General features: G+C 41.5%; 1 protein-coding gene and 1 non-coding gene across 4 annotated transcripts in view; one reads left to right on the plus strand and one right to left on the minus strand.

Annotated features, from left to right (window-relative positions):
• Dlc1 (DLC1 Rho GTPase activating protein) overlaps positions 1-13,806 on the plus strand; it is a 381,889-nt gene extending 368,083 nt beyond the window's left edge. For all 3 annotated transcript variants that reach the window (XM_078031302.1, XM_021730169.3, XM_005330788.5), the window contains 9 exons: positions 220-396; positions 3,275-3,434; positions 3,551-3,749; positions 5,360-5,573; positions 7,051-7,165; positions 7,981-8,199; positions 8,890-9,107; positions 9,839-10,012; positions 11,224-13,806. In XM_078031302.1, coding sequence (XP_077887428.1) covers positions 220-396; positions 3,275-3,434; positions 3,551-3,749; positions 5,360-5,573; positions 7,051-7,165; positions 7,981-8,199; positions 8,890-9,107; positions 9,839-10,012; positions 11,224-11,344 — 1,597 coding nt within the window. In that variant the 3' untranslated portion in view covers positions 11,345-13,806. The remainder of the gene's footprint in view (positions 1-219; positions 397-3,274; positions 3,435-3,550; positions 3,750-5,359; positions 5,574-7,050; positions 7,166-7,980; positions 8,200-8,889; positions 9,108-9,838; positions 10,013-11,223) is intronic.
• Positions 7,489-7,561, minus strand: Trnav-cac (transfer RNA valine (anticodon CAC)). The gene has a single exon. It is a non-coding gene; the product is annotated as a tRNA-Val (tRNA).
• Positions 13,807-14,344: the final 538 nt, after the last annotated feature.

Below are 14,344 nucleotides of genomic sequence, written 5' to 3' on the forward strand. Positions count from 1 at the left end.
TTTGTAAGGGACTTGAGCATCTGTGGATTCAGCTAACTGAGTGGGATTCTGGAACAAATCCCCTGTGGACACCTAGGAACCATTGTACACTTTGCCACAGGGGAAGAAAATGAATGGCCTGAAAACTGAATCCTTTCAGTTCCTAAGAGGACAGCTAGCAGCCTTGGCCAGTTTTGCATCTACCTTTGTGCTCACTCACCCTGCCCCATTCTTTTCCAGGCACAGACTGAGATGGCACAGTTTCCAGAGCTCCCACCGGCCAAGCCTAAACTCTGTATCTCTGCAGATTAACTGCCAATCTGTGGCCCAGATGAACCTACTGCAGAAATACTCGCTCCTCAAGTTGACAGCTCTGCTGGAGAAGTACACACCTTCTAACAAGCATGGTTTTAGCTGGTAAGAACTTAAACCGTAACTTCAAGTGATGTTTTTCAGTCAACTCCTTGAGGCCATCCCCACAGTGAGCACATGGTAGTTAATTCTGTCCTTTGCTAATATCTTTAGTGTGTCATGCAATCTCTGCATTTTGTTCTTGGCTTGTTTGTTTTGTGGTGCCGGAGATCAAACCCAGGGTCTCAGGCATGCAAGTCAAGCACTCTTCCAGAGCCAGCCTGGTCTCTGCATTCTCGAGATCACATTCAAGAACGCTGAAGGCATCAGAGTTTTAAGGAATTATCAGCAGGGCTGGCAGATTGCATTGTCAGCTCTTGGAGTGGCAAATTGCCAGTTGATGGGGGTGAGAATGTATTACTCTCACATCACGTGGTATTGCTGCCTCCTTTCCAGTGGTAGGAATAACCCATTATAAGTAAATACATGTACATTATTATGTCATACCTATAGAAGGGAAGAAAGAAATGGTAAGATATTATGAGATCATCTTGGAAATGCTTGATGTATGTACATTGCTTGTCCCTGTAATCCTATTCATGCATATTTTTAGAAATCTTGTTTGTTTTGATGAGCTGGGGATTAAGCTCAGGGTTTCATACATGCTCAGCATGCTATCTCCCATTGAGCTACATCCCTAGCCCTAAAAATTATTTTTGATATGAGTATTTGCAGCATCACTTAACGATCTACCTGTGTTCAAGTGTTAAGGTTATTTTTTCCCAGCAAAGTTGCTCAAGCAGTGAATAATAAATTTTTGAGAAGGCACTACAAAATGCTAGGGGTGAATGTATAAATAAAGACGAAGTGTATTAGATGAGTTCTTCGTAGTTACTTTTGAAAAATCTAGCCTTAGGTGTGTCCAACTTGAGATGTAAATTGTTAGATTGGAGGGATCATGGGTGTGACCTAGTCTGTACACACTGATTTTTCTACCTTCAGTGCAAAACCCAGAACTGCCTCCGCGTTGACATCTCAGTGTTATTTTGCATTGCCAGCTGAGCGTCCTTAGTCTTTTCACTCATCAAAGTGTTTATTATTCAGTTGTTATAAAAACAGAGAAGCAGCCCATGTCATTGGAGCCCTCTGTGGCAGACCAAAGTCACTTGGGAGAATCTGCAAAGCCAGGTAGCTTGGTCTCGCTCCCTCCAGCTCCACCCTCCTCTGGATGCACAGTGAATTTAGCTGCAGCATCAAAGCCCCTCCTGTGCAAAGGCCTTATTATGTGAGCTTCGCTAAATACAGAAGTTGTTTGTTCTGAATGACAGAAATAAGTATTGACCGGTTTATCCCCACATGCTTCAGATTCTCAGTAGGGAGCGTAATGTGTTCTTTCCACATTCCCCAGCCAGGCTTTTCTCCCCCGACAAAGCGAGTATTATGCACTCTTCTAGCCGTGATACTGTATATTTAACTGTATGGAAATACCAACCCACCTCTGCTCTTTAGCTTTACCTTTCCTGGAGCTATAAACAGTAACGTGTCGTGGCCATGGGTAAGCACTCAAATGTCGAAGCAGTTGGTCCTCTGCAGTGTTCCTGTGTGCTTAGAGTAATATTTTCCCTGCTGGCTATTTAAAACTGCATATTTTAGATTCCCCTTGCTGAGTTGCCCATCCCCTTCCCACCAAACCCTCAGGAATCTCAAAGTCTATAATATTTCTCAAGTTCTGGTCAGTTTTTCCAGCAAGCCAAAACCTTAATGTAAAAGCCTGGCATTGTGGATCCGTGCATTAGGGAGAAATTCTGCCCAGAGTTACTTTCCTGTTTGGCCTTGTCTTACTTGTCTCATTCGGAGGGGTCATTTGTAGAGCTCAAATGTCTGTGTGACAGTCTTCAATGCATGACATGAGTTTCCTGGTGATGCATGCACTGCTGGGGGTGGACCTTGTTTCAGGACTTCAGGAAACCTGGGGGAGGCTCACAAAACCCCCATTTTTTCCTTTTCTGTCTTTCCTTAGAAACTGCAAGATATAACTCTGGGGTCATCAATTAAGAGAATTTATTTTGAATTCAGGTCTTTCACTGTTGAGCTCTGGAGTTGATGCTCATGATATTAGACCAACTTCATGTCTCTGCTCTTTTTTTCATGGCTATTTACTAAACCTTTTTACCTTAAGTGCTTTGGATCTCATCAGGAACTCAAAAGGGTTTCTAACCCTTTTCAGGACTAATGGAAGCTCGTGTTTTCAAACTTTATCAGAAGCATCTAGTTAGGGTATTAACATGTTTTCTGCTTCTGTTTCTTCCTGTACTGCCATCTTATAAGGAAGTCCATTGGTTTCCTTAAGACTATAGACCTTGGTTCTCAAGATTAACAGTGGAAGGACAATCCCCAACCAAAGAGATGTGACCAGGCCTTTTAACCCCAGCTCTTAAAATACGTACAACAACATTGTCCAGTGAAACTGTCAATAATGGCAGGAAGTTAAATGATTTTCACATTCTAAAATAGCAGCTACTGGGCCAAGGATGATGGCACTTGCCTATAATCCCAACAGCTCAGGAGGCTGAGGCAGGAGGATCATGAGTTCAAAGCCAGCCTCAGCAACTGAGGCCCTAAGCAACTCAGAGAGACCCTGTCTTTAAATAAAAATTTTTTTAAAAACGGAGCTGGGGATATCAGTCAGTGGTTAAGCACCTCTGGATTCAATCCCCAGTACCAAAACAATAAAACAAAACAGTAGTGATTACCAACAAATGGCCAGGGAGCACTTGAAATGTGGCTAGTACAACTGAGGAATTGAATGGGTTGCTTTATTTCATGCAAATTTAAACAGTCACCATATTGGCATAGATCTAGGGACCACAGGGTTTATCTGTAGAGGAGGACAAGTATAGACAGAAAAATAAATGCACCCCTTCGTACCATTTTCTTTAAACAGGGCTGTGCCCAAGTTCATGAAAAGAATCAAGGTTCCAGACTACAAGGACCGGAGCGTGTTCGGGGTCCCCCTCACGGTCAACGTGCAGCGTACAGGACAACCCCTGCCTCAGAGCATCCAGCAGGCCATGCGCTACCTCCGTAACCACTGTCTGGATCAGGTGAGGACCACTACTTGTGGATCCCACGTCATCCTGGGGCTCAGCCTCACGTTGCTCCTAGTTTTGTAATGGAGATACTGCTTCCATCCCAACATGGAATGTTTTTCTTCCGAAAGGTTGGGCTCTTCAGAAAATCAGGTGTCAAATCCCGGATTCAGGCTCTGCGCCAGATGAATGAGAGTGCCACAGATTGTGTCAACTATGAAGGACAGTCTGCTTATGATGTGGCAGACATGTTGAAGCAGTATTTTCGAGATCTTCCTGAGCCACTCATGACAAACAAACTCTCGGAAACCTTTCTACAGATCTACCAATGTAAGTGTCCTTGGACTTTGAGGTTACTTGGCATGGAGGGACATGTGAACAACTGAACTTGTAACTTCTTTGGCCCCATTCTTGTCTTTGTGTGACCTCTTGGAAACACATGCCATCAGTTTCTTCCTTGCCTCCTTGTTTGTGGAACTAGTTCCTGTATACTTATTAATGAGAAATAAATTTATCTTCTCATTAGTCTCTAATTGCTGAAGCAGTTACATATTTTTATATTCTGATCCAGCTCCCTTTATTTTTCTCTAGAGCAATGTTATCTAAGATGCTTAGATAAAGAGCAGGTACCAAGATATCTATCTAGCTTTCTCTCTCTCTCTCTCTCTCTCTCTCTCTCTCTCTCTCTCTCTCAGCCCCTCTCCCTTCCCTCTCTCTTGGCCTTGTCTACTGAAATTTTCAATTGTTTCATATCTTTCTAGCAGGTCTGTTGTATTTAAAATTGCACAGGTGTCTTTGTGTTTTATCACACTGTAAAATGAATAAATAATCTTTTTCTGTTATTCATCACAATCCCTGCCAGAAATACTTGAGAAAACAATACCCATGCTCTTCTCACTTTTAAGCAAAGCTTAAAGCAAACAGTTGTCGAAATTAATGATCAAGATCAGGATTATAGCTTTTACAGCCTTGTGTTTTTCTTGGCTCAGGATGGTATTACAGCAGTGTGATTTCAAAGCAGCTTCTCTTGGTGCTGAAATTGTCCTTAGAACTGGAGCATTGGACTTCATTTTATGAGAAATGGAGCTGCTCTGGATTATTTCATTATTTGTTTCATCCTTTCATAGTTTATGAAAACACAGGTCACATTTTCCCCACCAAGGTATTTGTTATGTATTGTAACCATGGAGCTGTTTAATAAGTTTGTCCTATGGCCGCCACATTTGAGTGACTTAATTTTTCCACTACATGCTTTTAAAAAAGGTCTGTCTAAAAAAGAAGACCTAAAAGTTGAGTTCAGCATTTTCTACATGCAGATTATTTTATGGATTCATTTGCATTTTTAATTATTTGAATAATTGTGTGCATTTCTATGATAGCTTCTCGGTATGGTTTCTAAAACTCAAGGAAAAAATTACTGGTTAAATCTATTGTTTAAGTCAACTGACTATGTTAACAATTTTCCCCATTTTGAGAATGAGCAAATCACTTAAAATTATAACAGTCCCCAGAGATTCTCAATCTTTTATAATCAAGGCTTAGATAAGACTTTACATTGAAACTTATGTTTAAGTGTATAATGATTTCAGTAATTGAGCTAGTCAATTAGGGATCATTAGAAAGTATTCAGGAAAAAAAAATTTTTTTGTTCTCTAAACTAAAAGAAGAGCATTATCCGGAGCTGAAGTCTGAGGTAGCTTTAGGAGTATTATTGGTATCATGAGTGTTTAAAATTTTTTTAACTCCTCCACAAGGCAGGAAATACCTGAGGGTAGTGACGCTGGTGACTGGTAGCAGTCCATAATTTCTTCCTTATTAACCTGTAGTGCACTTTCTGCAAGTGCTTGTTCAGTATTTGATGCTGATGTTTGCTTTGGGACGCGTCCTTGCCACATACATGGAAAATCACTGAGCTTGAGGGAAATTCTTCTACCTCGCAGACGTACCCAAAGACCAGCGCCTCCAGGCCATCAAGGCTGCCATTATGCTCCTGCCTGATGAGAACCGGGAGGTTCTCCAGACGCTTCTTTACTTCTTGAGTGATGTCACAGCGGCTGTAAAAGAAAACCAGATGACTCCGACCAACCTGGCCGTGTGCTTAGCGCCTTCTCTCTTCCACCTCAACACCCTGAAGAGAGAGAATTCTTCTCCAAGGTACAGGTCAGATGAGAGGTGCACACGGGGGCTCTGCCCTTCCACGGAGGCAGCTGGCCTTTCCTTATAGGGCTGCCACTGTACTCCTGTGGGCTTCTTACCTGAACCAGACAAAATGAGTTAGACTTCCTTCATTTACAGCCCACAAGGTTCCCCTGTACTTCTGCCTTTTTTTCTTTCGCAGAACTTTCTAGAAAGTATGACTTTTATAGACAGCCTAGTAACAACTAGGTTTTGAGTCTTGCCTTGCCCTAGCCAGTAATGGGGGGCAAGTCCAATAATAGTGTCATCATCCTATTTGTGCCAACAAAGAACAATACCGATGCACAAGTCTTAAAAAAACTGGATGGATGATTCCCGCTGCCTTTTCCCTTCGTGGTCAGGCAAGCCAAACTTCCAGCCTCTGCCCAAAGTTGAAACAGCCTGGTCTTAATGTCGAGATTCAAAGGTGCTTCTACTCAGGATTTGGCCTAAGCCAGTCGTTTGTAAAATTTCTGCATAGAATGCGAATACACAAGATGAAAGTGGAGAAAAAGTCAAGGAATCTGAAAAATAAAAAAGGCTAGGTGCTTATTCTGTACTGGGCACAGGACCCTTCTCTTCCCATTGATCATCTCATAACAATCACAGGAGGTAAAGATTCTGCAAATTTCTTTTTCACAGGAGGAAAGTAAGGCTTAGAGAAAGCTTAATTCAGTAAGTAGCTTGACCATGCCTGATAGGAAGATATAGCAGAGCCAGTCTTAGCCTCTGCATTTTCATATGAATACCTTCTATTGGAGGGTCTGAGAGAGTGACTAACAGGACTTACTGCAAACTCCATACCAAATGTATCCTGCAGATCCTTTTCTAAAGGAACCTGAAGAGTTATTCCCTAGCTGGAGACCTGGGGCCTAGCTGTTCTAGTGGAAGTTAGCTTTGTTCCTAAAAGCCAGACAATGCTTAAATATCCTTTTAACTAGTTCCGAAAGTTTGCTGGGGCATTCCAACTTTAATGGGATAGAGAACTGGAGGTGAGTAGAAGAGAGAGATCAGATAAGAGTAAGACAACACCTCTGGGAAAGAATAGGTTTATCCCTCACCTGTGGAGGGGATCCTGTTTATTTAAATGGTAAGAATACTGAAACCATTTACCCCAGCTCCCAGGGCCCCGCCCCACACCCTCCGGAAGCTGGCTAACTCCCCAGCAGGACAACAGCCCTTAGCAGTTGTTCCTCTTAAGACAGAAACCTATTTAACAAAGTGGCTTTAAATACCCTGGATTTCATGAAAAACACATCTCTAGTGTGTGTTGTCGATAAAACTCTGAGAAATTCTGGTAAACAAAGTAAAAGCTCTCTTGAACCACTTAGTGATAAATAGGTTACAGGAAAATGTTTGGTTTTTTTTTTCTCCTTTGAGTTTCCTTGAATGATACATTGATTACCAATATATAAATATTGGACTCATTTCCCCTCCCTTTATTTCTTTTATCCAGGGTAATGCAAAGAAAACAGAGTTTGGGCAAACCAGATCAGAAAGATCTGAATGAAAACCTAGCTGCCACTCAAGGGCTGGCCCATATGATTGCTGAGTGCAAGAAGCTTTTCCAGGTAAGGAGTTGGGAAGGTCGGCTCCTGTGTTAGGATGACACGAATGGGGACAAAAAGTGTTTGGCAAACGGTTGGCTTGATATTTTGTTCTTGTCTTAGGAAAACATCCTTTTCCACGGCTGGAGAATAATGTGTATATGTGTGTGTCCTGATAATGTCTTTTTTTAAAAATATTTATTCTTTAGTCATTGGTAGACACAATATCTTTGTTTTATTTTTATGTGATGCTAAGGATCGAACCCAGTGCCTCACATAGGCTAGGCGAGTTCTCTACCTCTGAGCCACAACCCCAGCCCCAAAATGTATCTTTTTTTTTTTTTTTTTGGTGATGCTAGGGATTGAACCCAGGGCCTTGTGCATGTGAGGCAAGCACTCTACCAACTGAGCTATATCCCCAGCCCTGATAATGTCTTAATTCTATATTTATGTATACACTCATTAGAGTTAATGATGTTTCATGAAATTGTCCACCTTCATACCCCTTTACTTAAAAAACAAAAGCAGCCAATTATCTGAAACTAAAATTCTGTATCTGAGCCACCTGCTCAGTGGTTCAGTTAAGCCCAATTTTAGTACACCTTCACAGATAGGTCTAAAACACATAGATCTTACACAGGAATACGTGTTTTAGACATATCTGTCAAGGTGATCTGTCTGTCAGCAGGGACTCCCTGCCTTCTGTTGGAAATGGGGTCAGGGCTGCCTACGCTGCCTTGAGGACCCCAGCTGTTGATTCTCTCGTGTGCTTCCACTGATGGGTGCTGAGGATGAGCCCTGGTCAGGTCTCCACCTTGTGTCTCTCGTGTCCTTCCCAGGTTCCTGAGGAAATGAGCCGGTGTCGCAATTCCTATACTGAACAAGAGCTGAAGCCCCTCACACTGGAGGCCCTGGGGCACCTGAGTAACGATGAATCGGCCGACTACAAACACTTCCTCCAGGACTGCGTGGATGGCCTGTATAAGGAGGTCAAAGAGAAGTTTAAAGGCTGGGTCAGCTACTCGACTTCTGAGCAGGCCGAGCTCTCCTACAAGAAGGTAGGCTTCTCCCTCTTGGCTGCTCTGAAATCCTGCGATGAGGACTTGGGTTCATCAGAGATAAGATTCTTGGGCCAGCGGTAATCCATGGCAATCTGTAGCCCAATCTCCCTGAGCTGATACGGAGACCATCACACAAGGACTAATGAACCCTAGAGAGGATTTCAGTCCATTTCTAATGAAATAAATCCTTTGGTGCCATGGAATCACACCAAAGTTTCCTGGGGTGTTTTATTACTGGTGCTGGGTTTTAAAGGAATGTTCTAGAATATTTAGATTTTCCCATAATCCAGTCAGAATCTTCGTGTACCATCATCTGTTCTCAGTTACTATACTTTGGGCTTCCTGTGGGGTATGATTGGTCCATAGTGGTATTTGCTAACACTATCTCTACCACCTTCAGTATAAATAAACAAGAGAGTAATCCATATAGCTGTACAGGCTTTGGGGTATGATGATGGTTGATCTTACATATACCCTAATATAAACATCATGATTCTGACCAGAGTCGACACCAGCTATTTCGTTGGCTTTCGGGCCTGATCCTGAATATACTCAAGGACAGCAACCTATTACTGTCATAGATTTATTAGCCTCTGAACACAAGACCGGACCCTCCATTCACAATTTGCTTTCTCAGCCGAGCTGTGTATGGCTGTCTTAGCTCTGAAATATACATCCTCTTTTCAGGTGAGTGAAGGACCCCCTCTGAGGCTTTGGAGATCAACCATCGAAGTCCCTGCTCTGCCTGAGGAGATCTTAAAGCGCCTACTGAAAGAGCAGCACCTCTGGGATGTCGACTTGCTGGATTCAAAAGTAATCGAAATCCTGGACAGCCAGACTGAAATTTACCAGTATGTCCAAAACAGTATGGCACCCCACCCGGCTCGGGACTACGTGGTGTTGAGGTGAGATCTGCCAAACAGAGCGCTGTGGCATAGGCAGCTAAATATCAGGACCAAGCCTATGTGTTGTAGAGTCCTACAAGAAAGTTACACGGTTCAAAATGAAACACAGGCCTCAGAAAAATGGCCAGACTTCCAAATACAGAAATCTGTCTACATCTAGTCCAGCTGTGTATTCATCAGAAAGGCATATTCAGAGGAATATGCTTCTTCATAGCAACAGATTTTTGCCCCTTTTAGGGTAGATTTTTCTGGTTAGAAACAGCTAGAGAAGGAATAAGCCAGGAAATAACATTCGAGTCCCAAGTGAGATGTGGTTAAGGCTGATTTATGTGTAATTCATAAATCCTCTGGAGACATGGCTGAAAGAAGAATTCGAAAAAAATCTCTGAGGAAATGTCACATCATTTGTCCAGAACTTTTCAAACAGAAGCGGTGCTCATTTGGATGTCCCCATTTGAAGGCTTTTTGTAAAATGGAAAAAATGGCTTTTAGCTCCACTTCCCATTGGCCCTCTTTTCCAAGTCTGAGCTTATATATTCTCAGTGGATGTCGTGCTGGGCAGAGTTACTCATCCCAGAGTCTGTGTGCACTAGTGTAGAGGATGCCAGGAACCCAGGCGTGGGTCATACATGGCACTGAGCCTGGCCCCTCCTCCCTTCTGGGTGATGCCACATTTTCAGTGTGGCTTCCAGGAAATCCCTTTCTCACTCCCTCTGGTTTTGTCTCCACAGAACCTGGAGGACGAATTTACCCAAAGGAGCTTGTGCCCTACTACTCACCTCTGTGGATCACGACCGAGCCCCGGTGGCAGGCGTGAGGGTCAACGTGCTCCTGTCCAGATATTTGATTGAACCCTGCGGGTCAGGAAAATCCAAACTCACTTACATGTGCCGAGCTGATTTAAGGTATGTCTGACTCTGACTTTTTGGACACAGTGAGGGCCAGAGGAAGAATTAGACTTGTTGTCTGATGCGGAAAAAAATGAATTAAATGACCACACCGTGGTATCTTGGTGACATCATGAAGTAACACATTGGTGTTTGCTGGTCATTGGGTATCACCACTTCCTTAGAAAATGTGGCCCTAAAGCAACACAAGTTTGGTGGTTCTACAGTGAATTTAATGCCCACAGGAAATTATATATTTTATGTTTCAACCATCAAGCAGACATTTCTCATTTTATATTCAAAGGCGTTTGAATAGTATGAAGAGCACTTTTAGTAATTGATTAGGCCTACACTCTGTGCCAAAAATGAATGTGTAGTCATATCATAAAATGAGAAAGAGCTGGAGATATAGCTCAGTCAGTAGAGTACTTGCCTCATATGCACAAGGCTCTGGGTTCAATTCCCAGCACCACCCCACCCGCCAAAAAATGAGTTTAGGCTGTATAGAAAATAAATGAGATAGAACAGAACAGACCAAACAAATGAAGTTCTGAAAACTCTTTCTAAAATGTCTCTCATGTTAGCTAAATTCTCCTTTGAAATAGTTACATCTCACTAGTTCTTCAGATATCTGTGATCTCTTTCCATGATGTAAGCCGAAGCATTTCTTAAGCAGTTTCACTCAGTACCTATGCTCTATGTTTTGTTCCTTAAAAAACTTGTGGTTCCAAATGTGCAATGAATATACTAGGAAATTGCCTGGTGATAAAAAAAAAATGGTATTTTTTTTGTATTTTGGGTACTAGAAATTGAATTTGGCGTCACTCAAACACTGAGCCACATCCCCAGCCCTATTTTGTATTTTATATAGAGACAGGGTCTCACTGAGTTGCTGAGTGCCTCACCATTGCTGAGGCTGGCCTTGAACTCGTGATCCTCCTGCCTCACCTCCTTAGCTGCTGGGATTACAGGCGTGTGCCACTGCGCCCAGCAAATAAGTAATCTTTACCTACACATTTGGTCCATCAAGAAATGGAAGTGGTACTGGGGGTGTGGCTTAGTGGTGCAGAGTACTTGCCTAGTCTGTGTAAGACCTTGGGTTCCATCTCCAGCACTACCATAAGGGAGAGGAAAAAAGGAAAAGAAAGAAATGAATGTGTATTTGGGATTGCTTTCATCTTATTTCAGTGTTTTCCAGATAAATCATCGGCTTTTCCTTTTTGTGCTAGGGGTCACATGCCAGAATGGTACACAAAATCTTTTGGACATTTGTGTGCAGCTGAAGTGGTAAAGATTCGAGACTCCTTCATTAATCAGAGCACTGAAACCAAGGATACCAAATCTAGGTGATTCCTGAAGCAAAGCAACTGTGTCCACCACCTGCGTGATTGTTTCCAGAACCTTGCCAGTCCTTGGAAGAATCAGTGTGTGTCTGATCCTGAAGCAAATACAAGTCAGAGTATAGAAAGTGACTGTAGCAATTTGATACATTTTTAAAGCTGCTTCCTGTTTGTTTAAGGTCTATTCTGGAGACCTTGACTGGAATATATAAGACTGTGCATATAAAAAAAAGAAAAAAAAAGTTCTTGTATTCTAATTCAAATTGCTTCTGAGAAGCAAAACTCTTTAAATACATTATGGAAGACAATGAAGATATTTCATTCTCTGTGATATCGGTGTATGTTACCTATGTCATTGATTTGCAGTATGTCGAGGGACTGGTGTATCCACTGGAATAGTTGGTACTTGTGGACATGTTTTCTCACTGAGATGAGCAAAGAAAGGTTTGCACAGAGGAGTGTGAATGTGTGTTTGTCACTGGTTGAGTGGCATAGATGTCTACGTTGGAATGCAGTGTCTGGCACACTGAGATGCCTCCAGGAAGGAATGTCGATGCAGCAGGTTCAGTTTAACCTGGAATAGTTGACTACCCATGGATCCATCCAGAAAGGAGACCCAACAAACACTGTCCATTTTTTCTTTTCCAGGTTGGTAGGCATATTCCTTTTCCACTAATTCTTCTTTACCTTAGAAGTCATTGCAGGTTTACTGCAACACTCATTGCAAATGCAGTTTGTTTTTAGACCTGATTGCAAACAGGGATATAGTTTTAACCAATAAAGATGACTTCAGGAACAATAATCCCCTTCCCCTGACCTTATTAGCTCCAAGGCACAGGGGGGTTTTGTTTGTTTTTATCTTTTTAAGAGCAGTAAAAACTAAACACTCTCTTTACTCCTAAATCGAGCATAAAAACTTTTTTTTTTAACCTGTTACAGTTCTTTGCAGTTTCATGTGTATAGCACAAACTCTTTGAGACACTATGCATGAGAACATGGGAAACCGTCCCAAGGAAATTCCTGTAAGTTTAACCCAGGCACAAAAAGCCTTTTTTTTTTTTTTTTCTTTTTTCCTTTTTTGGTGGTTGTTAACAGCATTCCTGAAAGCTGCACATTTTTATTAATTGGTTTTGTTCTTATCAGCAAATAGGTTTTTCTGGTTTCTTGGCTTTTGTTTTGTTTGTTTTTCCTATATTTCTTTTTCTTTTCTTTTATGATGCCCTCAAAATGTATTTTAGTCCTAAGGGGAAGTAGTAATCACAGTGAAAGAATACAGCACAGTTTTCTGGAAGGGTGGTCTTTATACAGGTTTTACTGTAATAGTTAAGATTGACTCTAGAGACAGTATTAGTGAATTTATTTTGTATGGATCAAAAGTGAATAATGTATGAATGAGAGTTGTAAGAAGGATTTTTATTTTGTTATAACTTAGTTACCATTGTCAGTGTTAACTATTTCAAAGGTTCTTTGAAGAGTTGGGGGGTGGGTCAGATTAGAATTTTAAAATTTGAGTATTTTGGATATCAGTGTTCCTCGTAAAGATATAATTGTATATTCAATTTTGATGGCTTCCAGATTTGTAAGATTGTATGTTGTATATACCATTCTATTAAGAAATATGTACACATGTCTGTCCACTGTGCTTTCAGACATAGATAAAGCATGACAAAGATTATTATTTAAAATATACTTGTATTTATACCTCAGATATTCTTTTGGGTTTTGTACCTCAAGGCTTTTTCCCCCTTAATGTAAATACACTTTACATGAATACAGTCTAAGTGAAAAAAATAAATAAAAGGAAGAAGTTTATAATTTGCTCTATATCTGTACAGAATATAATCAGTAAGTGCACTATTAAATGTTTAAAGTAAGGGAAAAGTCTGGCCTGCTTTACTTTGTTTTTGCATCTTACTCCCATCCTTCAAACCACAGATTGCAAAGCATAGCAACCCAACTTTGACCAAAATTAAAAGACAGATTGGCTGAAGGAAAAAAAAAAATCAGACTGTAAATTCATTCCAAGGCCAAACTGCAACTGAGCCACACTCAATCACAAACAGGAAACTCTGGAGAAGGTTCAGGAAGCAGGGTGACTCCAAACAAAGGTCCAGTTAGGAAATGATGCCCAGAAAGTTACGAGAATAAGCAACAGCAATGGAAAGATGCTCATAAGCAAAGTCAAGGTCACTACACTAATTTGTCCCACAAAAGGTTTCTTCTTCCCCACTGTTGAGCTTCCCATGGAAAGGATTCCTTGGGATATTTCGAAAGGATGTGGATATTTTCAAGAACTCCCACTTAGCTGGCCTAACACCTATCTCTACAACTGATTTATGTGGCTAACTGCCTAGACTGTAAGCCCTTCGAGGGCAGGCGCGTCTCCTGCACAACCTCCTAACCCTCTACAGCAGCTTTTCAGTGTTTTTGTACTTGGAGGCACCTAATAAATTTATTATTTGCTAAAGTGAATTGGTTGAATTTTCTTCTGTGGTTTCAAAGGGGAAAGATCACAGTTCCCTCACTGCGGCTCATCACTGCCACTTTGAGATTGTAAAGAAATTGTTCAACCTGCAGGATCCTACAATTTAAACTAAGGAAACCAACAGAGATGCTATGCAAACTAATTCTAAATTAAAGAGTTCTTTGTAATGGATTTTTTTTTTTCTTTTCTGTTTTCCCTCAGTGTTAGGAATTAAACTCAGGGCCTTGAATATTCCAGGAAAGTTGTCTACACTGAGCTACACCCCCAATCCTTTGTACTGGAATTTTAACCAATCTAAAGCAAGATGATGTCCATCTTAGAAGTATTGTTTTGGCTGGGCGTGGTGATGCACGCCTGTGATCCCAGTGGCTTGGGAGGCTGAGGCAGGAGGATTACAAGTTCAAAGCCAGCCTCAGCAACTTAGTGAGGCCCTAAGAAATTTAGCAAGACCCTATCTCAAAATTTAAAAAAAAGGGGTGGGGATGTGACTTAGAGGTAAAGAGCCTCTGGTTTCAATCCCTGGTA

This window comes from Ictidomys tridecemlineatus, chromosome 14 (assembly GCF_052094955.1).
Source record: "Ictidomys tridecemlineatus isolate mIctTri1 chromosome 14, mIctTri1.hap1, whole genome shotgun sequence".
Classification (NCBI taxonomy): domain Eukaryota; kingdom Metazoa; phylum Chordata; class Mammalia; order Rodentia; family Sciuridae; genus Ictidomys; species Ictidomys tridecemlineatus.